Source organism: Crocodylus porosus, unplaced genomic scaffold (assembly GCF_001723895.1).
Source record: "Crocodylus porosus isolate Cpor-Errol unplaced genomic scaffold, CroPor_comp1, whole genome shotgun sequence".
Taxonomy (NCBI): domain Eukaryota; kingdom Metazoa; phylum Chordata; order Crocodylia; family Crocodylidae; genus Crocodylus; species Crocodylus porosus.
The window spans coordinates 150,801,262-150,827,954 of record NW_017728906.1 but is presented as its reverse complement, the minus strand read 5'-3'; the positions used below and the strand labels follow the sequence as shown (position 1 = coordinate 150,827,954).

The window sequence follows — 26,693 nt, the reverse complement described above, 5'->3', positions numbered from 1 at the left end:
AACAGGGTGCTTTTTACCCCCTTGTCCAAGTCACTGATGAAGATGTTGAACAATGCAGGCCCAAGGACCGAGCCCTGAGGAACTTGTTTCTTGTCGTCAGTCTATCAGCTCTATTTATCCTTGCTTACAGGATCTGCTAAACTAATGCTTATAAATAAGAGTGTTGATCAGCTTTATTTGGTATGTATCTTCTTTTTGAGATGATGAAGGAAGAAACAAAACCTCCTTTCTATATTGTAATGGGCTTACATAGTACAGGATTAGGAAAGAATGTACCATACTGGGTAACCCTCAAGTTACCGTCTTTGCGCTTTTAGTTACAAGTCTTGTGAGAGAAGACTCAAGTGAATGCTAACGTTTGATCTTTGTGAAACATTTTCTTCTGCTATAGGATTTATTTATAAATATGATCACTGTCTAGGTTTTTTTTTGGGGGGGGGGCGGTTAATAAATGACAATCCCCAAAACACAGTCAGATGCCTAAAATTTTACATTTTGTACATAAAATGTGAAGAACCAGCAAATATCTACCTATGGAAAATAAATATCACTTATGAGTAAGACCAAAGAATCATATACGATGAGCATAGCCAATTCTGGAAGCAAACAAGCTACTTGAATTAACAAGTGAATAAAACAGTCTCAAGTTTCTGCTAGACCTCATAAATAAAAGACAAAATGTTGGTTCATTCGGAAGTTTCAGTAATGCTGTGTAGGCAATTATTCTGCATTAGTCGTTTGCTCCTGCAGGGGGAGCCCACAGCACATAGATCTGTGGTTCTCAAACAGCTCTTACTTTTCACTCATTTTTGACTACTGAAAAATAGAGCAATTTTCCTGTTGCAAGAACTCAAAAAGACCACACCAGGTCAGAATGCCTTTAACACCATGGACTCTTATTTGAAATCTCTTGTTTAATCTTACGAATCACATTTGCACACCTAACAGAGCTTTCATGGCATCTTGCAGCACCTCTGAAAGGATAGCAAGGCACACCAGGATGCCACATCACCCTGGCTAAGAATCACTGCCATTGATGCATCTCTCAGCCAGACTTTTCCTTCAGATATTAGTATCAGAGTACTATTGTCTGGCCACATTTCTTGTCAGTTAAGCTGGCTAAAAAAGGTATAACGTTAGTCTTGATAACATTTTGTTATGTATTTTTAGCTTGATTTTCACATTAAATAGGCAAAAATATTTAGTGTAATCCAAAATTCATACCCTTGTATTTAGTCTGTCAGTAAAGCGCAGATTTAATGTTATATAATTCCCAGTTGGGTGCCTACAATTGCTAAGCAGGAGTCATTTTGCACCTGAAATGAATTTGTAACATCATTCAGGGCCTTTACTGTGGCAAAGACTTTACTTGCAGGTACCATCAAGTGCCAAAAAGGCCTTATCAAGTACCAAGTAAATTAAATAATATAAAAATTATTTATATACCTGCAAATATCTGTGGTGGCAAAACAGGCTATAAGTAATAAGAAACACAAGCCAAGGCAAGATGAAAATTTGTCAATAATAGTTTATTCTAATTCATTCAGTTCAGATTTCTTTAATATATAAAAGATGTATAGCTAGAGATATCTGCATACCATTAAGCAGAAAGACAAGCCAATTGTTAAGGCACTAGCCTAGCACTTGGGAGACTTGGGTTCAAATTCCTAGGCAAAGTGCTTATCCTCTGCACCAGGGGTCAGCAACTTCCGGCCCCTGGAGCCTTTCAATTAGACCTGCAGAGCTGTGGCTTCAACAGCGTTCTGCGGCAAGGCATTCTGCCCACACCAGGCCACAGTTGGCACCTGAGGGGTGGTCCAGTGGAAAGGAGCTCTCCTTCCACTGTGCTGCAGTTGGGCAGCAGGAAGAAATGGCAGAGGCAACCAGATCCCAAGCTGAGTAATTCCAGCTCCTTACCAAAAAGCATTACCAATCCCTACCCTAAACATGTAAAATCCTCACTTGTAAAATGGCAATAAATAGAAATTCCCTAACTCACAAAGGTGTTGTCAGAATAGGACAGTAGACAGCACCAAGCAGGTACCTTAGGTAGATTGCAGAGCAAACTTTTAAATAAATCAGGAGTGGTGATCAAGCCAGAGACCTAATAAAAAATTATATCCTGAAACTTCTAAGGTATATACAACACTAATATCTGCAGTTGGCTGAAATCTCCCTGATTTGAAACTGTTCTAACTATGCTTCAGCTTGTCTGCACTGTTCTTGTTCTAATAAGACAGTATAATTACACCGCTAACCTCAGGTTAGCACAGATCATATTACCTACTAAATTCCTATCAAGAGAAGCTTAAGCAAAAGGAAAATGAATAAATCTGGATCACTCAGCTGGTGTAATATAATTGAAATTGACTGCTACCCCAGATTTAAGCAGCTAATGAGGTAGCTTCTTGATTCTGATATCAAGGTTAATAGGCCTGATTCTCCACTGTCTTGCATCACTTGTGATTTTTTACACTTGGGGAAGACCAATGCAAAACAAATTTAATGTTTGATCAAATCAGAATAGCAGCATTTTGCAGCCACTTTGTGCAAACATAAATGGCAGTGCAATGCAAAAGAGAATGCTTCCAGAATTCAAACATACTATCTGCATTCTCAGAAAACTTTCCATATTGTCTAATTCTTAAAAAACATTTTCCTTTTAAGTTGTAAATCATATTTTGTGGTTTGTCTCCTTACACTAGGAATAAACTAATATACTTCAGTGGGTAACCCATATGAATTCAAGAGCAGAACTGTATTTCAGCAGGAAGAACTCAAGTCCCCTTGTTAAGATATAACAATAATTTGACTAGTTTTCACCCCTAACTCTAAGCAATTCCTGATTTTGATTCTCGCCAGTACTTTATTAAAATACTGGTAAGGGTGAGTAAAGAATCTGTTACTTCTACATTAATTGTGTTTTAAGTTTGAATTATGTGCGGATTGAATTGAAACAGTGTTCAGTAAGTAGCTTAGCATCTAAAGACTTTAAAACCATAGCTCTGTAAATTCCACCAAAATGGGACAAAATAAATACAAAACAAACAATGGGAAGAATTTGGATAAGTTTAGAAGACAAAGGTAACAGAGAGCAAATACTCTTGATTATTTAAAAATGCAAAATAAAATCCAATCAGGATTTTAAAAGACTTCTACTTATATATCAGTACAGCAATCTATCAACCCATATAATCTATTGTACTAGTAGCTATGTCACAGAAAGGGACAAAACTATAATAGGTCCCAAGAATCTAAATTGTGAAGAACAGCCAAAAGTTAACAGATTGTTTTTCCAATAAAAAAAAAATACATAGTCCTCCACGTCAATGTTATAAGACTTTTGCATGTCACTAAAATCCCTTTCATTCTTCAGCAGCAACCAGGGTTTTTTCTTCAATAATATACTAACTGTGCTCTACTGATGCACCTGTAGGTAGATCAGTAAGATCTTTTAAGTGCTACATCCACCAGGATCACCAGCCATTTGTCATTTCCTATGCTGAAAAGGATTATCTTTAAAACAAATGGATGCTCTGGAAGATAAATCTCTACCATTTAAACTGGACAAGGACTGGTAATGATGTCACAGACTTTCCAGAACTGGAAAGAACTGGGAAGCCTTACCAAACATTGTCCAAACTTCCAGTTAGCAAAACTTGTGAAAGTTAAAAAAGCAGTGAACAGAAACAGTAGTGAAAAAGGACTAAGATGGTGTTAAGATGCTAATACTTCACTAAAATAAACTTCAGATAAGTTTTTAGTGCTTTCTCTGTTTAAGGCAGAATTTCAGGGCTTTAGATTATAAGGTCAGAAGTATCAAAAGTATATAGTTATAGATTCCAGTTTAGAACAATATATGTTTTTATATGCTATGAATAAATAGTGCCACCAAATGTTCTATGACTCTTCAGAAAAGGGTCTTATCCTTCAGTTCCAGATGTGATGTTTTAGTCTTAGAAGCCAGACAAGTGGGAGTACTTGGCTGCCAGATAACAGGCTACAAGAGACCTGTTTTTATTTCAAACGGCTCAGCACACACAATAGTCCCTTGCTTAGTATTCAGAAAATGTGCTACATACTACTCTACTTTATGTAACAGTATTTTCATAAAAAAATGTGAATTCCAATACTTGGACAGATCCTAAGGTGCAGTTCTGAACAACCAGTGTACTTGTGAGTATCTTAGAAAATTGTGAGACAATCACCTCAATGACTTTTTAAATCATGCCAATGCTTTCTACGTATTGTCTAAGAAATCCATCTATTTTTAGATTAATTTCAGAAACAAACTGTGCTAAGACTATTTCAAGTTATCATGTGAAGTATTCTGTAGGCTGGATCAACTAGCAGATCAACAGACATACCCTCAAAGCAAAGAAGGGGGAGCAGAGAAAGAAAAAGGAGAGGAATCCCACTATACAGCCTATTCTCCCCTGTGGAAAGACCTGCAACTTCTACAGTCAAGCACTGGACTCTTAATGAGACATGGTAGAGAATCATCCTGAACTGAGCAACTGCCAGCAATGATAATGTACCAGGGAGAATTAGCAATACCTGCACTCTGCCAAGTACTTAACACATTCATAAAGGTTTGCTTCAAACTGCAGTGGGTTTGGATGAATGTGTGAGAAGTATTCTCTAATAGTATATATATACTTTGTTTATTACAAAGTGGTGTTTAGCAAGCTGGACAGTCCTAAGCCAACCACATTTTGCACCTCTAAAATGATGATGGTAAAGAAGAATATGTTATCGTGGAGACAAAAATGCACAACTGCTCATTTTAAGCAATGTTTTGTTTATTAGATATGATGTATTTATCATCTGGTAGTGCAGTGTTTCATAGGTCTCATGTACTTGCAAATGTGCAGAAATTTAATCTTCCTGGGATAAAGTATATTGGCTGAGCTGGCTGATAAAACTCTCAATAACGTCCATCGCCAGAAAAATAAAGCAACAAATCCAGCACAATAATCCAAGCTATTCCCATATTGATCTCAGCTAACATTGGATAAATAATACTAGCACAGCTACTCCCTATCCTCTCCCCCCAAACATTAAATATAGGATTTGCTTTTTTTGTCTGGAACAAACCAATGCCTGAGGAAGGCCAAAGTAGGTTAATATTTTTTTATATTGATTTCACTCTGACAGGATACCTCTTATTGTCTAAACAAATATCTAAACTCTCCTTTCACCTCTGAATTCCTTCCTTGGAGAAAGAGATGGTGTTAAAAATGCTATTAAGTAAAATGTCTAGGTGGCCAGAAAGGCCTGCTAATGATGTTTCTGGGAGAGTTTGCCTTCTTTTGTAGCAAGGGGGAACAACTCTCTTCCTCAGTTCTCCTGAATGCATTTTAACAACCCTTGCAGCGGCAAGACACTAGCAGCTCTTGTCTCTCCACTTCACCTCTGGCAGGTTAAGTTCCTTTTGGTGTCTTTGAACAATATGCCCTATAATTGTATGACAAGGTTGATTGTGTATTTTAGGAACAGGTTAGACAGAATGGTTTCAATATGGGTGATCCTGCCTCAGCACAGGGTTGGACTAGACAACCTCTGGAGATAACCCTTCTAGCCCTACTTTTCTATGATTGGGTTTTCCTCCATGTCCTCCTTAACAGATATTTTAAGACTGCATAGGCAACATCCTTTTGGGCTGGACTTAGATATTTCACTTCAGTTTTTTTTGTTTTACATGAAAAACACAACATGTATAGCATAGTGAACTAAAGCAAACATTTTACAGACTGAGAATGAGCTTCCCCCCTTTGTTTGAGGCAAGACCTCCTACTGCAAAATGACTTCTTGTTGTTTTCATTATGTTGCTGTATATCAATCAGCTTTCACTTTTGACACCATCAGACATTATTCTTAATTATTATCATCAGTAAGAGCACCTCAATTCTAAGTACACTTTTACAAGTAGGAAAGATGACATCAAAAGATAACTCAGGAAAAAGACTACTAAAATGTATTAAAACAAATTACACATGCAATCCACCAATTACTTGTAAGCAGCTTTCTTCTTTATTTAGTCTCAATGTCTTGCACCTGACACGTACTTAGTAAGAGGCAAGAGGTTCTCACAGATAACATCAGCAGATTTTCTGTTGCTTTTGTAATTAGGATAAGAACTAGAAGTTCAGTGATAAGGTCATTCTGGAAATTCACTTCAATTGACTTTTCACACAATGTCTCTGGCCTTCATGATGCATGGGAAGGGCTGATGATATACAAATAACTTCTGACAGACAGGAACCACCCTTTATTTCTTCCTGATTCAGTTCTCTTAGCATTGTCTCCATTTTAATTTTACATTCCAATATCCCTTCTCTAGTTAAGCTAAGTATGCACCTGGATACAGCATTGCAGATGGGAGGAGGACACATTTTAATTACTGTCATATATAGTATGTATAAAGAACACATACTCAAGCACTAAGCAAGAAATTAACAAAATTAACTGTTGCAGTTAATGCAGCTTTCACAAGAACTTGAAAATAAGCAGAAATTATTCATTTTATGATTGAAATAATTCTAAGATTGGTTATCATGAGAAGAAGATACTCAGACAATCTTGAAAACACTGAGAATCCTAGCTGGTTTACTGTATTTACTCAAATAGAAGACAACCCTGATTATAAGATGACCCCCAATAATTTAGATTCTTTATATGGAAGATGCATACATTTGTTACAATCTTCCAGGTATAGAGCCTAATTATTGGAGGTTTGCTCTGAATCTGTCCTCCTCCTACTGCTCCAGCAGGAAAAATAAATCTGGGGGTTCAGGTAGCCCTTTGCTCTCTGCTTTCCATTGCTGAGAACATGTTGCTTTTGGCAGCAGTTTAATGATAGATCATGTATTTAATGAAATTTCCTTGTATATGTCCAGGGATCCTGGTTTTCTCTGATAAAAAAATCCCCAATTTTCAGATTAAAAGAGTAACCTAAAATCCATGTTTCCATGATTAAAATAAAATACCACTATATCTGTATCCAGGATCCCTGTATAATACTATAAGACAAGAGCATTTTACCCCCAGGCCAAATGGGGGTGGGAGGTAGGGGAACCTCATCTTGTATTTGAGTAAATACAGTACCCATATACATACCAAACAGTAATTAACACGCTCCACCTAAGTGTTTGTTTTTTAACCCCTAGTTTTAATACCCCTGACATTAAGCATGCAACTGCCTGTCCTACATCCTTAGCTGTGGGGAGCACACAAACAAACACACAGTAAATTCAGTTTTCTGAAAACATAAAATTAAATAAGTATATACATATATATTTTTGTATCACCTACCATTGTCACTGTCTCCTTCAGATGGGATACTGTAGCTATAGTTGTCCCATGTTTGTGCCTGTGTAAGTGTGTCGAAGGAGATAGGAGGAAGAGTGAGGGATGGGTCTGTGGGGAGTAGGGAAGGGGTGAGAACCAGTCCATACACAGTAGGTACAAGGACCAGGGTAAACCAGAGGGGGCAGCAGCATTTCATATGTGGTATTAGGATTGTATGGTAATGACAAGGATGCCATTCAAATGTGATTAATATAGCATGTATAATTTTGGAAGAAAAGAATGAAAGATGGTGCACAGAATAAAAAGAATGAAAAATTTAATGTTAGTACTTGCAAATCATACATTATATAAGCAGTTAATGCTGTTAATCTTAAAAAGATCATTGCAACCGTAGCGCTCAACACAATTGTGTTTACAGCTGGCATTTATTAAGAAAAAGTACCCATAGATTAAATAGTGTGGGCAAAAGAAGTGTAAAACTTGATGTTGTGAACTGATAACTTTTTTCAACAGTGTAACTGTAGCAATGAAAATTAAAAAAAAAGAGACTAAAATGTACAGTTATCTCTTGCACCCTTTAAGCAAAGGGCACTTTTTCCACACAAAGGAACAGACACAGACTTTAATAAAACTAGTAAAAGTGTATTTTTAATTTTAAAAATGGCTCCTACTGTCTATTACATGCCTAATTGTCATTATATTAACCTTGTGATACTCCTATGTGAAGAAAGCCCCATGACCACATTTATTCTTTGTCTTCAGCATTACTGTTTCCAACTCAAGCATTTCCTCCCCCCTTTTCCATATTGCCTTATCTGCTGTGCTAGTCCCACGATTCTCACTTAAATCATCCTTTCCCCTGCACCCTCCTCCCTCACACAAGACCTTGCAGTTTCTTTCAGAGATGACTGACAATGACACCACTCCTCCAATCTTCCATTCTACTTTTCTTCCTTCTTTATTGGTAAACTGCATCTGCTCCTCCACATCAGAGCTTCTTGCTTACTCTTCAAATCCATCAAATCACCTCCTCAACCCCTTCACCTCCTCATTTAATTGGCCCATGGTTTTCCATACTGATTAGCAGAAGCACCTCTGCTCCAGCTTCTCCAAAACCCTCACTGCTCCCTTACAAACCATAATCCTTACAAACCATAGCTGTTCAAGATCATCTTAGCAGATCACTCTGAAAATGTAACTTGCCTTTGATTGATTGTTTTCCACCTCCTTCTCTTTGTTTTCCAAACCTTTCACAACTATACCCTTCCCTTCTCTACCAAGCCACTTTAGTATCTTCCCACATGGCCTCCTGTCTTGTCTGCTGCACCAATGATATAAGCTTGCAAACCCTATTGCCATCTGTTTTACACATGGAAAACCTTCCTCCCCAGACCTATCACAGCTGCTGTTTTGAATACCAAGCTGCCTTGCTAATTCAACTGAAAACAGGAAAAGTCCCTTGTATCAAACAAGGTTCAATATACACATCAAAACTAGTATTTAGTTTAAAAAGCAATCCTGCATATCAGTGAAATGAAGGGTTTTTTTAAATATTAAAATGTAAAAAAGGCAAAGACAGCATTAGTAACAAACAATCCCTGCTCCAGCCCAAATAAATGTATGCAGTCAGACTGAAAATAAAAAATCTCCCTCCAAAACCTGCACTGTCATTTCTGTGATCTGACTGAAGAAAAAAAAGCTAATTCAGAAATAATACCATGTGAAGTGCCACATAATCTTCTCTCCAGGCATGGCTGCTCTTAATGTTTATTCTCTTAAGACATATTTGTTCCAAACCCCAGCTCATTCTGCCTCTAGCTACTCCCAGCTCACTTACACCCTTCTGGGATAACAAGGCAAGCTGTATCAGTTTTGGATACATATCATCCAAAACACTTGCTGGGGAGAAAGCAAACATCATAATCAAAAGGAGGATGATAGTTACTCTTCTTCTAACCAGTGCATGAAACAAAAATTATGACTGTGTATGAATGGTTTTAATTGTTTCTCAACTGCTATTTCCTACTTGGTTTCTCCATTGCAATTTGTAAGCTAAAAGTTTTCACAGAGATAAAAATTAAAGTATTTCAGAGAGATGTGTTTTAGAGTTCTGCTTAATTAAATATATTGTAGCATATCTTCATTTCCTGTGGAATTTTTAATGTAAATGGTTTTGTATCTTACAGTTTTGCTAGAACTTCAGGTGACCTTTGAGGACACAATAACTGCTCCTGTTAGTTAGTTTTGGCAGTCACTCCATTCAGCAAAAGTCATGAAAAAAAATGGCACAAAACGAAAGTAGGAATGTATACTTCTAAAAGCCACAAAAGTTGTAGGAGGTGTGAATACATCCAAATTCTGAGTAAAGTTGAGATTTTAACATGAAAATGATAGCAAGCAGTTGAAAAAATGTTTCAAATGTATTTAAAATGATGCAGATATTAACTGTGTATTGATTTGAACATAGATGGAGGGTAAAAGATAAAATTCATGAACTGATTTGAGTCTTTTCCTCTTCAGGCATGAAAGCATTTCATAGCAGCAAAATTACTGTTTAAGGGAAAGTTATATTACTTGGTTTCTTACACTTTTCATTACTTTCAAGCATTTTCCTCAGTCACTTACGTGACCTGGAAAAGTCTGCTCTTCATGAAGCATATATGAAAAAAGTCTAATTTGAAATCTAATGAACCTCATTTTACATTCTCTTTAGCAGGCTGACCCTCTTAAAATGCTAACTGCCAAAAGCCAGGGAAAGAATATTCATTACCTTTTTGAAAAACATTTTCTTTGGATACCAAATTAGGTACCAGATACAGAGGTTTCCTTGTTTTGGCTAGATTTAAGCTATAGGAATAAAAGGACTTTTAGCCATGAACACAGGTTTAGTATTGATTTATCCTTTGAAAGCACTTTGCTTTGTATATGTAGTGCAGAGCTGGAATCATTACTAGAAAACCAGTACTTCATTTAGTACTACCTATCCTAGAGACCCACATTTTTAAAAAACAATAAAAATAGCCATATAGAGGCTACTTTGTTAAATTTTAAGGAGAACCACACAGGAAAAAACAACAAGAGTCTGCTGAGGGCATATTGACAATAGATTGTTGGAAAAACTTAACTATCCCCAAAGGCATTTTCTTTTCTTTTTTTTCAGATATCCTTCTCTGTTTTTGTTTTTAGAATACGATTTACAAATTCTGGTTAAAATAATTTCAAAACACATCTTGCTCTGTTATTGAATTATGTGCTCCTATACAATTTAAACCATAAAACTAAATAGCTAAAATGATTATTTCAGTGCATTTTTAAAAGTTCTTTCCCACAAGGTTACAGATTACTTAACCAAGAATGCTATTAAACCTCAATTTTACATCAAACTAAACCATTTTACAGGGTTACACAGCATACTTGGCTTCCAACACTAGCCTTGCAGCAATAAGGCATATAACTAAGAACATTAACTAAGCAGAGAAGAAAGCTTTAAAAGCAAAATCATATTAACTGGAAGGATTACAGATGTATCAAATGAACCAACTCTCACTGGAAAAGTTCATTAATACATACATACAGTTCATTAATTGTACAAGGCTCACACTAGGAATCACAATAAGATCCATAACCTAAGTATCAAAACAAGAATGTCTGCACTTCAGTTTAGTTCACATCTTTTGATTATCCTGCTTAATTTGCATATAAAATATACAGTGGCTTTAAATACCCTCTATATAACACAGTAAATGTTCAACAACATTTTCCTTGTTTTCATTAAACACTTGATTTGTTTTACTAAATTCTATGGGTACAATTTCTTAAAATACATTGAAATATGAAATTGCTGCTGTTTTTGCCAAAATATTTTTTATTATAAAAACTACAACCTTCTAGTAGTTTACCAGCATTCAATTAAAGGTATTAGTGGTGAAAGAGAGAAACCAGAATTAGTCTTAGGAAGCTGAAACAGTGAAAAATCTGAAGAGGCTACGTTTTTCTTAAGAGACAATGTGAGATGATTTCCAATATTGCTATTTCAGCAAGCAGAAGATAAAAATTTAGTCATCCTTGTGCTGATTCCATATTTAAAAAGTGAATTTGTTCATTCTGAACACTTTAAGCAGTCGAACACCGTGATAGTTACAATGGGTTCTTATGAACTTTTCTGTTTGTTGAAATGTTAATAATTATGCAGATTTAATGCATCATGGATTCATTCTGAACCCACACCTATATTAACTTCTATTTATTTTTTAACATATGTACTCCTGTTGAAAGGCTTGTGAATATATTTCCATAGCAATTGCACTATAATTAACAAAATGAACCTTATTCATATATACTGTCCATACACAGCTATAAAATACTTCCATACCTGCCAACAAGATAAATACAGGATCCTCCAAGTACCATATCAGGTAGACAAAATGATTTAATTGTATAAATACAGTATAAAAATAACCCATGCAAATATGCTGAAAGCTTAGTGTTGCTAAAATACATTCTCAAACTCATGAATTTAACGCTGCAGTTCTTCAAAGGATATTAGGGGACAGAGTTTTCACCTCCTTTCTTATCAAATGTCTACTGTAGGTGAGTATTTACCATCAATAAACACGTGTTAAAGTGAAGAGTTTTATTAATTCCTGTTGAAAAGGAACAAGATAAAAGCAGCAAGTATTCTTGAGTTTGCCAGTAAAAGTAGGCTGTTGAAATTTTGTCTTTCCCACAACATTACCTGATCGCGGCTTGAGGCCAAATGGAGCTGTTTTGTTTGTAGTAGGAGATGCAGGTGGAGTGCTGTCCCTACCCTGTGTTTCAAGAAAACAGATAAGAATAAGTGTTGAATACCATACCTTAGTGCTGCTGTTTAAATACAAATTAACAATAACAGTTTTAGGGAAAAACTTGTTGTGTTTCATGGTTATAGGTTCAAATTCTGTAAATCTAATTCACCCCTAATTTCATAATATGACTGCAAAGTGGTTTCTGAGAAAAGACCATAGGATTTACTCTTACTCTAACTACTGATTATTTCTCAATTTTCTATCACAGCATCTCTGTTATTATTGCATAAACATTTTACATAAATACTAATTCATAACTACGTGAAGGATTTTAGAGTAAACAAGGGGAAAAAACACTTCATTATGGACATTCTGTTGTTTCACAGCATTTCTCTTCCTTCTAAAGGTGTTTCCCACAAGCTATGATATTCTGCAAAAGGGAAACCCAACTGTATTTTAGCAGCAAAAAGCAGAAAGAAGAATGTTAATCAGACTTATCAAGGCATCATACCTACCCCTTGCAACCTGCACTAGGTTTGAAGACTCCAAGCATAAAGTAGAAAAATAGTAAAGGTATGGGAGGGCATAAGTGAGTGTTAAACATATCACTAGTCAAAATTAGATAATAAAGACACGTGGTAGAAATCAGCCTTAAAAAGGACCTGCTGGGGTAGCAAGAGGAAGCGGACGTTCAATCACCAAGGCTTCTATGGAATTACGCTGACAGAAGATGGGCAGAAATATGCAAAAGAGCCCAATGTTATCAATGATCATGCCCTTTCCCCTGGTAATTCCCAGAATTTGTGAGCCACTTGCACCATGTTAAAATGGGGGAGAAAGCACTGGCTGCCCAATGAAACTACAAAGGACAAATCTCCACAAGGAAAACCTCAGAGCTTTCATTTCCTTTGGCAAGGGCTTCATGATGGGGATAATAGGGGTGGAATGGAATCCATAATACAGGATGATGATTGCTGGAATCTAATCTGGTATGTAAATGTAGGTCCCTTGAAAAAATGGGTTATCACCTGGGATCAATGGGCACTACCCAGCACAAGAATGAATCTTGACAAAATACAATGAAATTAAAGAAAAGGTATACATATCCTTGCATATAAACATGCTGTGGATGACATCAGCAATAGCTCCAGGGTTGTAGTTTCTGGTTTTCTCAAACATTTATGAAAAAGATGACCAAATGAAATAGGCAAATACAGCTAAAAGAGTATCATGAATGAATTTAACTTGAATGCAGCTGTGACATGCTAACTGTAGGTACTGTATTTTTAAAGTCACTGTGTCATTTGTCAATATGTAAATCAAAATCATGTCTTATATAACAGATGCACAAACAACAGTAGCATCCTACCTCATCGTGAGAACTTTGTCCTCCTATATTCCAAACAATCAGATCATTCTGTGTGTTTTTAAAAAACCAGAATGGTACAATAAGTACATTTCTTGTACAAGCACAATACCTGACACCAAACGGTGTGGACAAAAGTAAATATTAACCTCTTTAAAGACAGAGAGGAGTGCTGCTTGGAAGCGCACTTCAGCTGTTATGATCTAACTTATAGCCTTATGATCCTGTATCAAACAAAAAGTCAGTTAAATCAATTTAAATTGGATCCTGAATGAAACCGGATTAAAGCTGCAGGATGCTACACTTACATCATTGCATTACAGAAACATTCAGAGGTAACAACTGCATCATGGCAACTATTAGTATCTCCTAATATTGATACTATTGTTATGTCCATCTATCACTCAACACATTTCTAAGGAGCATTTTTGTTCTTTAAGTAAATTTATGTCCTAAGTTGGGGGTACCCCTATATCTCTATTTTCATCAAAAAGTATTAGAGCAAAGAGGTGCTCAAGAGGAAGAGGCACTACAGTTAGCTCTTGAAATTAGCAGAGATACGACCATTTCCATTTTTGGAATGGAAAAGCACATATACTGACTAAGATGGCTATTAATTTGTTAATCTTTCACTGAAGTGATTTTCCCTGAAGACCACCAGGTTTATAGTTCTAATCTTAAAAAGCTACCAAACTTTTTTAGGAAGAGAAAACTTTCCAATTATTTTTCTTTGTTTAGCAACAAAATAAAAGCATTCTTCCAGTAACCTATTATATGCAAGTTTGTTGGTACATCAGACTCATAAATGAATGTAATATAATCTTTCAAGACAGAACTGGTCCAAGGGCAGAGAGGTTAGTATTTCAAGGGGTTTTATCAAAGTCATAATTAAAACAAGTAGCAAGCAAAAATATTTTAATACAGATCTACAGACAGGAAGTGATTTGCCAGGAGTTAGTTATACAATAATAGTATAACAATCTTATCTATTGCTGATGCCTTAACTATGATTAGACTGATAATGTGTATTGCATATTTGATAAAATAGTTTACAAGTACAAATGCTGTATTATGCATATGTAAGCCAGTGGGTAGAAACATCATCTAGGTAAGATAAAGTGAAGGCCAAACTATAGTTCAGTCCAAGGTCTTTCCTCAGGGCCAACTTTATAAACACAAAAAGATTTGAAACAAAAGAAAAGTAACTTGGAACAATCAGTCCCAGCCATGAGAAATGTTTCTAATTCTCAACAAGCTAGGAGAGAAAGAGAGACACCTTTTCCCCTGGCTTTAAACAAAGGACAACTCTCAGGGTCTTACCTCAGCCCTTATCTCTACACTGAACCAGAATGATTCTTAGACATCAGATCCCACTCTTACATAAATCTTGTCTGAAGACAGCAACTCCTCAGGTTAAAGGGGGCTATAGCTTTTAACAGACATGGTATTCATGCCAACATTACAGCCCAAACCTCTGCTTTAGTCTACATAAGTTGTTAATCATATATCTAAATTTGTGCCCATCACTGTTGATATAAAGAATTTTCTATTGCATACAGTATACAGCTGCCTGTCTTTCCTCATGACAAGATGGGTAACTCCTGCAAAACAGCAAGTGCCTCCAACTCCCATTTGGCATCACTGGCAAATCCAGAGCACTCTCAATTTCTAAGGAAGTTAGCACATTTCAGGATTAAATTTCAGAAATCAAGATCCTTCTAAAAGCATTGAACATCTTGTTTTATAAAAATTCAGTACTGCGGAAAAACCAAAAATATTCTGAAGCAGTCTAGTATTAGTTACAGTATGAATAATGCACTTGGAATGTGTTTCAAAGTGGTGCAGGATATGATACAAGTTGAGTTCTGATATGGGAAACAGAAGAAAATTATGATATTGAACTACTAAAATACATCTTTCAGAGAAAAAGCAAAGATGTGGACAACTATGAAGACAGACGTCCTAATATTGGGCACTAGTAATAAACAGGAGTGGGAAGAACATATTACTATGCTCTCTAATTCTTGTTGCAAGTACTATACACAGTAGAAACCAATAATTCAGGATACTAAAAACAGATGAATTAAAAATAATGTTAATAATTCTTAAATACTGGAGGACCAACATAGGTACACACAAAACCAGGACACCTTGAAGTCAAACTAATATCTCAGCAAGTAATTAGTTTGCTTTTTTAAAATGAAATTATTGAGTTTTATATACTGCATTTATGAAAACCTTGGAGCATACAAAGTTTGGAGCATTATTTTTAAACATTACTAAGAACCCAAGCATGTCAAGTGTCCTCACTTCCCCTACAGAATGAAACTTAGGACAAAAATGTACAGGACCAACAAACAAATATTCCTCCCATGGGTGGATGTCCTGAATTTCATTCCTCTCCTTCAGAAACTAGTTCTTTTTAACTTTTGTTCTAAAAATAAACCCTGAGATCCATATCAAGGCCTATTTCACAAAATTAATCAGGTTTTCTCTTCTCATTACTGTCAATGAATTTCTTCCAGAAAGTCCCTCTTCAAATGAGTCCTATAGCTAGATAAACATACTTTCCCAGGATCATCCATACCTGACTTAATGGCTGCTTTTCATTCTGTTCAAATGTAATTTTGGCCTCCACTTTTGTTTTCTCCATAATCAATCCCCTCGTCTTTTGGAATTCAAGTTCCTTCTCAGCATTTTCTTTCTGTAACATACATACCCATTTAGATTTTATGCATATTACTGGTGAAGAGAAACAAATATACAACTCTTCCATAGCATGCTCTCAAAAGTAAGTCTTAGAAATACTGGGAAGAACAAATAGGGAAGGAAACTATATGAAAGATGCTCAGTATAAGTGGTTACAAGCAGATAATTTTGGAAGTCTGAACAAATAATTCTAAAAGGAATACCAACAGTTTACTGGACAGGATATAAATCAAATAGTAAGCAACTAATACTAAATTGAGTTCCAAATTGTTGTCTAATTATAATTCGGTGCAACAATAAAAGAAATATTTTTTTTCTGTTTTGTAGTTTGTAAAGAGCTTTAGGAACACTCGAGTGCCTTACTGTTTTCTAGCTACAGAGCAAGTGGGTAGAGAAAGAACTAGCACAAGTACATATGGTAATGACTATCAATCTACTTTTAAGGTATATTATCTGAAATATTTGGACAAATAAAAAATAGTTGTGACTGCAGAGACAATTATTGCTAGACAACAAATGCAGATTAAAGCACTATTGGTAACCTCTAGAAGCTGAAGTCCAGAAGAGCTATCAAGGTAGCATGTTTTTGGGGGTTTTTTTAAGTTCTACAAAAAAATACACGTTTTCAAAAGAATTGCATCTATTTCTATCCCGAAACCACTACATTTGTGTACATTTTTACTATTTACATTTTTAAATTTTTACCAGCTAAAAATTAAGGAACCTGTTGACTCATTTTCCATCTCCTCCCTGCATATTGTGAATATTACCATATAATACAACCTACCTGATAGATACGGGACATTTCTGTCTGCATTTGGCCACTGTATATAGATATAAAAAAGAAAGCACAGTAAACTGTAAAGTGTAGAAATTTGAATGTTAGAAAACCCATTATTTTTCTTAAAAAGGTAGATAAACACACTTTACTGTAGACTCCTGAAATTCTAAAGCTGTTGCAGGTTCCACAGGATACAGATTCACACCACTGTCCTCAGTAATATCCAAGCTTAATCTGCAAAGTTTGAAATAAAAACAATGCAGTGGGGTACAGCTTTTGATAAGGTTCTACAGAGTTTAATTTCAAGCAAAAGGAGATATTCAATAGTTTAAATTACCTTTTAACTTATTCCATACTATTTCTTACTAACATCGTTAATAAATTATTGTAGAAATATATTTTGATTCTTAAGCTTCACAGCTTCATATGTGGAATCTCATCTTGAGCAATGAATGGGTTCAGAATGCATGCTCTAGTTAGCATAGACACTACCTACTTAAGTACATTTTAGAATCTTAGCCCTTAGATACTGGAAGCATCTACCCCTACAAATGATATCCACAGGCACAGGTTAGGCCTAGGTCTATGCCTAACAGGGACAGCCTCAGTATGGGATTCACAAGAGCTTGAATGCTGAATGGGAGGATGCCAAAACCAGCCAGCAGGAATGCTGAAGAAGGGGACATGTCTGAAATCCTGTCTCACTCCAGAATTTAGGGCTGCAATGAAGCACTTAAGTAAGGCACATATAGAAGACTGAGATTCACAGCTCAAATACCTCTTTCATAAAAGCACTTAAGTTGATCCTGACAGCACAGGTAACTCACTCTTTTTTAAAACACAGTTTTGGGTGTTGCCACCAGAGGCTAGTGGTTAGAGCACTTCACTGGCTACCTCACCCTGAATGGATTCAAACCTAGAAGCCCCTACTTCCCAAGAGAATAGGCTAACCACCAGGCTACAGGTTATTCTGTGCTGAGGACACTCTCAGTCCCTCTTGATGAAGCCAGGCCATTAGAATAGGTAAGGCAGCAAAATTCATGGGACCACAGAAAGCATGTAAGCAAAGACTAAGCCTAGCTTTCAGGGTGTGGGGTTACAAGGACACTTGAGTCTTAGGTCTTTGGTCCCAGCACTGTTTCTGTATTGTATCTAAACACCACTAAATGTAAAAATGCATAGACAGTATTTAAGTAGTTCAAAAAAGGCCACAGCAAGATCTCTTCTCTACTTTTCCCTCTATTGGTTTTGTATGTGTGTGACATGACTGGCAATCATCACGAACAATAAACAAGCCAATGGACAAATTAACAGTTCAAATATATTTTCCTCAAAATCATCAATCAAAAACCTTCAGAGTAAAATTAATGGAATTCTGAAGTATTATAAAGGTCTATATATATTTTAAATGCCTGTTCTCTGTTCGGAAGGGAGGAAAGGGGGAAATATGTAGCTTACAGCAGCAAGTCAAACTGAAAAACAGAATTATTTACAAGATTAAGAATTGTTAATTTAAAACAGATCTTTTTTTTTTTTTTTTTTATTAAAGGCAACATCTGCTCCAATTTTAAGAACAGCATACCATGGGTGCAGAGCAAGAGCAATACAATGCTGCAGCACTGAATCCAAAACTGATATCAAAAAGCTTTTCTAATAAGTGCAGTTACTTTCTCTTTTACCAAGTGGAGACAGCTTCACCGAGCTAAAGCAAACAGTTTAATAAAGATTACTGCCCAATAACAGCCAAAGTAAATTCATATTCTCAACTAAACGGGGACAATTTGCAAAGTGAGCATGCAATATGGAAAGGAACTGTTTAAACTAAAGACAATGCTGGCACGAGAAAAAAAATGGTATCAATTGGCCATAAATAAAATTTAGGTTGGGAAGTAATAAGCTTTCTAATCATCAGAGGAATAAAATTCTGGAACACTGTCACAAAAGGAGTGCTCTAGGGGAAGTAAAACTAATTCACTTTTCAAATGAAGATTTACTAGTTAATGAAAGGGAGACTGATGTGACTGCCTGCAATAGCAGAGGACTGGACTCAGTGACCTACGTGATCTTAACTAGTGCTAAGTACCTATTTTGTAGAGCAAATAAAAAACAACCTGATCTTGTGCCCATTCAAATAAGAAAGACTTCACCTTTCTCCTGTTCTCATTATGAATATATAAAAGAGCTGATACAGTTCTCTCCTGATGCAACCTTACAATTTTAAACTGTCCTGGACAAATCTTTAGAAAACACACCATACAGCATTACTGTGCATGGATGACTTAATGCTTTTTTGTTCTCATTTGTATTTTTCTATTAGGTTTGCAGTTCCTGTTAACTACATAGGAATCCTGTGCCTACATTCAGGGTGAAGCATCTCACAACTTTCCTTAGAAAAAATGCCACATACCATGTTTACATCAGTCGAAGACAAGGCTCCCCACCCCACCATTTAACACAGGGGGAAAAAGTGCCATGCCTTACCATCAAGCATAAGGAAGTGGGGCAGGATGGGAAGTGGGGGTAGGAGATAGCTGTTGGAGCTGAAACCGGAGTTGCTACCTGCCCCCTGCCCCCACCTCTGCATGCTATGGCACTCTCCTTCCCTCTAGTCCCCAGCCTCCCCACAACATTACTTCAATCTCTCTCTTCCCCCACTTCCCCCCCACACTCCTCCTTACTAGGGTAGCATGAGGCTGAAAGTGGGGGGAAGGGGGCAGGCACAATGGCCAGTAAGTGGAGGGGGGGGTCTAATTTAAGATGATCCTCCAATCAGATTCCATCATGGAAAATTACAATACATTTATAAAAGATATGTGTGTAGAATCTAATTATTGGGGAAGGCCATCTTAAATTCAGGGTCATACTGTATTCAGGTAAATAAGGTAATTACTTTCCTTTTTTTTTCCTAACAACTTGTCAGGTAAAGAACACCTAATACAGTAAAAGCTCTGTTATCCGGCAACCATGGGGAATGGGGGGTACCGGTTAATCAAATATGCCAGTTATCTGAGAGTTATACTTAAATCCAGCCTGGTGGGTTGGAGACATATTTGCCTGTTCGGGCCGCTGCCCCTCCTGCCATGTCTGGTGTTCCCAGGCTTTCACTCCCTGGTGTCAGTGCGCCGGGGGATGGGGAGGGAGGACCTGCGCAGGCTGCTTTGCCCTGGGCCATGGTCCACAAGGAAGAAGAGGGACTCGGTTCGCGGTGGCAAAACCAGAAGTGCCACAGTGAAATAAACACGGGTTAATAGAGCATTCCAGATGGTAAAGTGCTGGATAACACAGCTTTTACTGTACTCCAATTCTGAAGAACATCTTCTATATTAGCAAACCACTGTAATAGCCAGACACTTTCAGATATCAATAAATACAAGAAATACTTTTGGTTTGTTTTTTTGTGGGGGGTGGGGGAGTGTTGGATTTGACCTCAAGAGTTGCAACTGCCTCTTATAGAAAACTCTCAAACATTACTCACATCACGCTGTGTCATGAGCATACCTGTTGGGATCTTGTAATAAATCTACTGCTTCTCTTAGCTGATCTATCATTGCTATATCAATATTTGGCTCTTCTGATGAATTTGTGCTATAGCGGGAAACAAGCATAGGACACAAAGGCATTGCAATGAGTTTCAGAGAAGCTAGGATTTAATTTGATGGACTATATTTTCAAATTGGCTGCTTAAATTAAGCATATGATGTATGTGAAGGCAGTGAATTCAGAAAATCTCTCCCCCTTCCCCCAGCTCCCTACATACTAAGCAGATAATGATTCCTCCGGTACAGCATTTTAATTAAACAGCCTCAGATCTGAAGCTGAAATAATACATTAACTAACAATGCATTACACCTTGCCTTTTCTATAAGTAAAAAAATAAGAGCAAAACAGGCCTTACCTTGTTTTCTCATGTCTAATACTTTTAGACCTTTAGAAACTGTCTTCACTCCACCAGCCAATTCAACCAAGGTATTTTTTCTTTTAATATTTGGCAAATACTGATTTTAAACCTGAACTTACAGCATCTTCAATACAAAGTTCATTATCATGCTAAATTATGTTGTATGTACTCTAATCAATGACTGAGGTTTATCATCAATCTTTTAATCACCATTAAATACTATTATAGTACAGCAAATTAAAAAATGGGCAAGACAGTAGGATTTTCCTCTAATCACTATTTTTAAGATCTGTTTGATACACTTTAAAAAATGCTATAATAACATTTAAACAGGGGCAGTCAGTTACCAGTAACCAAAAAATACTTGTGTTTCCTTTAAAAATAACAACATTATTCATTCTTAGACAAATATATTAAATACTTTTGACTATATTAATAACATTTTACAGATAGTAAATTTATATATATATATATATATATGTTTTATTATTTTACATATATTTATATACACATCATGCTTCTAAGTATACAGAATTAGAAGCTGATAAAGAAATTCCTTAAAAGCAGAATTTATTGCAGAATTTATAATTTATGGTAAAATTATATGGATTATATCTTTTAGGCATATAAATACTTACATGTCTTCGGTTTGCCATTGTGTGTCCTCTTCTATTCGTAGTAATTCATCACATTCCTCTGCTCTGCCCTATGAATAGACATACTGAAGTTAAGAAGACAACTTTGCAATTAAGAACAGATAATAAGTTTCATTTCGGCCTCAGCAGTGACCTAGTTCATTTATGAATTTTGAGTGGTTAGATGAAGCAATCTAAGATGTGTGTTTCATTCCTACCTCCCCACCCCCATTCTAGGATACCCCATCTTTTATTAAAATGTTAGATTTTATTGAGGTCAACTGTCCTTAGCTTCTTTTAAAGGTAAAAAGCAGCCAAATAACATAAACATTATATTCCTGAATGCCCCATATTTCGCCTATATCTTTCTGGCACAGGCAAACAAACCATCAATTAAAGCAGAAGATGATTTTTCTCTCCATTCCACCATGTGCTTTAGGAGTAACTCGAATGAAATCAATGGGGGAAAAGAGGATTTGGCGGGGGGGGAGGTGGGGGGAACGACACTAAGAAAAAAATAAACCCCAACTTTAAATTCCTCTGCTTTCACAAGATACGGCTTGAGAAAGTAAAAGTTCTATCATGTGAACTAAAGAGTTCAGCAAATATCGCCAATTAGAAACCAACTAGAGAAATACCCTGCCCAAAGACTGCTCTTGCTGTAGTAGGGCTGTTAACTGTCAAAGATCAAAGTCTTTGATTTCAGATGCCGATGGCAAAAGGTCAGATGGCAAAAGGACAGAAGCTAACACAACAAACTCTGTAATTGTAATTTATCCCTCTGTATTAACAGTGCTGCATATACACACCCCTATCTGTGCCTCATTTCAAATTACTTGAGTTCCCACACAAGAGAGACACTAACCTTGAACAAATTGCAGCGTGGTACCGTGACGTCAAAAAAAGATATCGGTACCCACGGTGACCAGATAAAAATGAAACTACTTTAGTGAAGTTGTAAAATTAAATAATACACTATGCGCGCCATCCTGTGACCAAACAGGACCAGTACCACCCAAGTAAAAATAACCCCCCTTTTTCTGAAACCTGAACAAACAAAGACAGCACAAGTGCCAACTCGTTAATTATTCATGCCTGGCGTATAATAATTGGTCACCTTTGGCAAATATAACTTTGAAAGAACTTCCTCCCAAAGCAGAGAACTGTGTATGCACTCAAGAAGAACAGATTATGCACAACAAATATTATCTCTCCGCCTACGTATCTTTCTGGCGTATCTCTGTCTTGCTGGCCTGTCTATCTCTCTATCTCTGTCGTAATCTTTCTTATCAAGAGCTCTCGGTAATCTGCAGACTGCAATGGCTTGTGTGAATCGCTCGGAAGCAACTGTCTTACCCATCCTGTAGATGCTGGGTAACATGATATCTGCATGCTGTAACTGAATAAATCAACTCCTCTGCCTACGCTGCATCACATCAATAGCGTAAGTAAAATAAATTTTCTGTGTTACCAATACGCTGTGTTTAAATCCTCTGACTCCTGCTCACCGTTATCACCCACCTGTCCGGTTATAAACCCCCTCCTCGCGCCAAGCCGGTTGTGCTGACCCAGGCTTGCAGGTCAAGGGTGCACCGGCATTAGGGGCACGACATTAACTACAGCCTGTACACTGGTCTCAGCTGTCAATATAGCAAGGTGGTATTAAAATCCAAATCCTGTAAGAATACTAACCTGGGCAACATTTTCACTATACAAATTGTGCACAAATGAACCAGGACTGGTAACACTCTTCGCAACAATGTGCAAGAGGTGCTGACTTATAGCTGTGCTGAAATCACTACTGGAAAAACACCAACCAGCACATACAGTATGCCACAATATGGGACAGTAACATACCACAAAGTGTGCAATGTTGGCAGCCGATCATGTGCCACTCAACTTCAGTGTGGGAAAGGAATAAAGGAAGAAATATTCTTCCTCTTACCCTTGCTGATTCACCTCCACTTGCATATTTACTCAAGTTTTGTATGTGGGGAAAGAACGTCACCTTTAATTCCTCTATGTTGATCTGACATTATGCCACATACACTGCCGTAGAAAGGTGATGTGACCAGTAGTGAGTTAATGCTTATAAAGTTTAGAAGCTGTAAAGCATTATATAAGTATTAATCAGAGCTAGGAGATTTATTATTATTATTTACCAGTATTATTATTTGTGAAAACTTCTTTTGATAATATAATTAAAGAAAACAAAGGAAATATTTTGGTTGCTTATTCATGTTGCTTAAAAATATATATTTTTGCCCAGGACACTGGAAGTGGTAAATTAAAAAAGGGACAGGGGCAGGGGGAGGAGGGAACAGATAGGACGCCATAATGTCCTTGTATTTTTCTTCAAACTTTTCCAGTACAAAAAGGTTTTATAAAGTGAAAAAGATCTGAAAAATCCTCTGCATGCATCTCCCACCCTCCATTTTCAATTCTTCCCACCCCACAGAACAAGGGAGGGGTTGAAAATGAGAGCAAGCTAGACTGAAAGAGGAAGTTAACTTTCATTTTGAAAAAAATATCTCTCATGAGTGATATATCTCATATAAAAAGAAGAAATCAAAGGTGAGAAGAAATCTAGAAGAAAGGGAAGAAAGCCCCAAGCGAATAACATACGGCTGCAACACTCATTTGATGTCTTCCTAATACAGCATGGCAAAAATATCCATGATTAATCTAATGAACTGGAGATAGTTCACCCCCCAATGACTTCACAAGTATTTGCTTCAATTAGCTTTAGTAAATAAAATATCCAAATCATAATTAGCTTTCTGATGTATCTGCAAAATCAATCTGAAAAATATCAAATAAATTACTGCTTTAAAATGTATAGCGTGTAACTTTTAAAAATGAAACCTACATCTATCTCCAAGTTGTGAATAATATGTATTAAAGTTATATCAAACAAGAATGCACGTCTAGTAGAAAACAATCATTAAACCAAGGTTTCCTGATTTAAATCATTATTTAAATTGATTTGATTTAAACCAAATCCACCTTGCCTGTGACCATAATGGAATACATTAGTTCTAAACAGAACCCAGCAGGACTATCCAGCAAATATATTTTCATAGGCAAACAAATGCCATTCAAAGCTTGGCATATAACATTCCAGAGAAATCCTTCTATTGATCAACTTATCTGTGTATTAAATCATTTTTGGACAGATTTAATCAAGTAAGCTGTATTACATAATGAACTAAATTAATTTTAGGCGTTACAATATGACTGTATTCATTAGTGATTTATATGGATTTTAATGCAACTTTCTCAAAGACATATTACCCAGATACATTACGCAAAACCCAATGCTACAATTAAAAAGAGCAGCAGACTATAAGGAAATCAGGGAGCACTCAACTCAAAAAACCACAAAAGGGGTATAACTCTGCAATTTATGATAACAATTCATAGAACCATTATAAAAAACAGCCAGACGTGTAAGCAAACTAAACCATTCCCCAGGCAGATGAAATTTACACAGCTGGACACAGCAGGCTGATAACCAAAGTGCTCATTAACCGTGGCAAGAATACAAGAGCAATATTTTTACAAGGATTAACTAGCTACCCACAAGGAAAGTAAAGGGGCAAAGCCAGAACTTGGCCCATGTGCAGTCATACACACCCTAAAGCCACCTTAGCTTTTGTTGGCAATGATGCAGATCATGTATATTAGTGTATAAGAAAAATATTGATTAAAAAATCCACTGCCTACCAACAGAGTCTGTTAAGAAAGGCAGTCGCTGAATCTTACTGCAAGTATTTTTCTAGAGACATAGTACTTTGTTCAGCTTACCAAAAAGTAGGTGATATCCTTGTCTTTAAATATTTCTACATTTCTCCTATGAACTAAAATATTTCCCTAGCTACATCCATTGTTCATATTCCACCATCTTTTCATAATTTCTGAGACTTAAGCACCATTGTAAACTTTGCACCTTCGAAACAATTGCCCAATTCAAAATATAAGAAAAACTCTCATAGGCAAGTGCTGCACAACTTGCCCATGAGAGAACTGCCATATAGTAATTTTATTTAAAAAACAAGATCAAATTTTAAGGGGAGGAGAAGATGCCTTTCATAAGGATTAGAATAAGAGTTATGGGTAACATGATCTTCCAACTTTAAAATAATGGTGATGATTAATCTATCTGTTTATGTTTTCACTCTGTGACTAAACCGATGACAATGAATATCAACTGCACTTCTCTTATTAATAACACTGTGCCAGCAGTTTGTCATTTCTGCTTCTTCTGTGCTTATGAAAGTAGTATTGAGATTCTTTTTCATTCAATATAAATCAGACTTGCCTCGATGTAGCTTATAAATTCAGCAGTGAGAGTATCTGATCCATCAGCAAACTGGTTTCCTGCTTCTCTTGATTTATCGTTGTCAATTAGAGGAGGTGATCCCTGATGAAATTCCACTAATGGGAAATGGAGTAAAAAACACAAAGATATCAAAATGATTTCTGACCCAGCATTAACTGTTCAACTGAATTTAAATCAGGTTTAGTGAAGGAACTTCTTAAATGCAGTAGGGCTCAGTAACAGCTGAAACTGAACTCTAAAGGACACAAGAATTGTCAAAATAGAAACTTAAAACTTTTGGACTATGCTGGACTGGACCTAAAAAAATATGTAAATGTTGTATGCATAAAGCCTTCATGTTCAAATATGTGGACAGATTTCAACCTTATACAAGTGCAACTCACAAACAACTCTATTGATTTCAATGGAATCGCTTCCAAGCTACACCAGCATGAGAGGATGAAGCGGTCTATTTTAAAGACACAACAAATACCATTAGCAGCACGGAAATGGAAATACAGACTAGGGTAAATTTAAGACAGTCTAGGAACCAGAAGCCTGACCCACTTATTTGCACTTTAATCCAACCTCAGAGTTACGTTATTATGAGTACTTTGAATTCTTCTAATACCACTCAAAAGCAACCAATACAGAACCTGTCAGCCTATTCCAATACTGTATTTACTCATGGGTTATGCAGACCTTTCTCCCAAAATCAGCCCTCCAAAATTTCAGTGAGCATCTTAATCAGAGAAACTGATTTTTCTTCACTGGAACAAAAGCAGCAAAGACTACAAGTATGAAGACACCATGCTCTAATGGCTAATGTGATACTTGCATGTAGTTGTTTTCCACAATAAGTTTGATTAAGTTTGTGCAGACCCAACA

The 26,693-nt window shown here is 36.4% G+C and overlaps 1 protein-coding gene across 6 annotated transcripts in view; it reads right to left on the bottom strand.

Annotated features, from left to right (window-relative positions):
- The window catches only part of LRCH1 (leucine rich repeats and calponin homology domain containing 1), a 210,910-nt gene that overhangs the window by 38,695 nt on the left and 145,522 nt on the right, over nucleotides 1-26,693 (bottom strand). For 2 of the 6 annotated variants that reach the window (XR_002100016.1, XM_019529924.1), the window contains exons 9-17: nucleotides 25,806-25,921; nucleotides 21,488-21,555; nucleotides 20,450-20,536; nucleotides 17,096-17,185; nucleotides 16,958-16,994; nucleotides 16,049-16,165; nucleotides 13,465-13,512; nucleotides 12,047-12,119; nucleotides 7,315-7,419 (exon numbers count right to left, since the gene is read on the bottom strand). Coding sequence is in view for 2 of the 6 variants with exons in the window: in XM_019529924.1 (XP_019385469.1) it covers nucleotides 7,315-7,419; nucleotides 12,047-12,119; nucleotides 13,465-13,512; nucleotides 16,049-16,165; nucleotides 16,958-16,994; nucleotides 17,096-17,185; nucleotides 20,450-20,536; nucleotides 21,488-21,555; nucleotides 25,806-25,921 (741 nt within the window). In the remaining 4 variants the exon portion in view is untranslated. The remainder of the gene's footprint in view (nucleotides 1-7,314; nucleotides 7,420-12,046; nucleotides 12,120-13,464; nucleotides 13,513-16,048; nucleotides 16,166-16,957; nucleotides 16,995-17,095; nucleotides 17,186-20,449; nucleotides 20,537-21,487; nucleotides 21,556-25,805; nucleotides 25,922-26,693) is intronic. The other 4 variants (XR_002100018.1, XM_019529925.1, XR_002100017.1 and 1 more) reach the window with 3 other exon arrangements.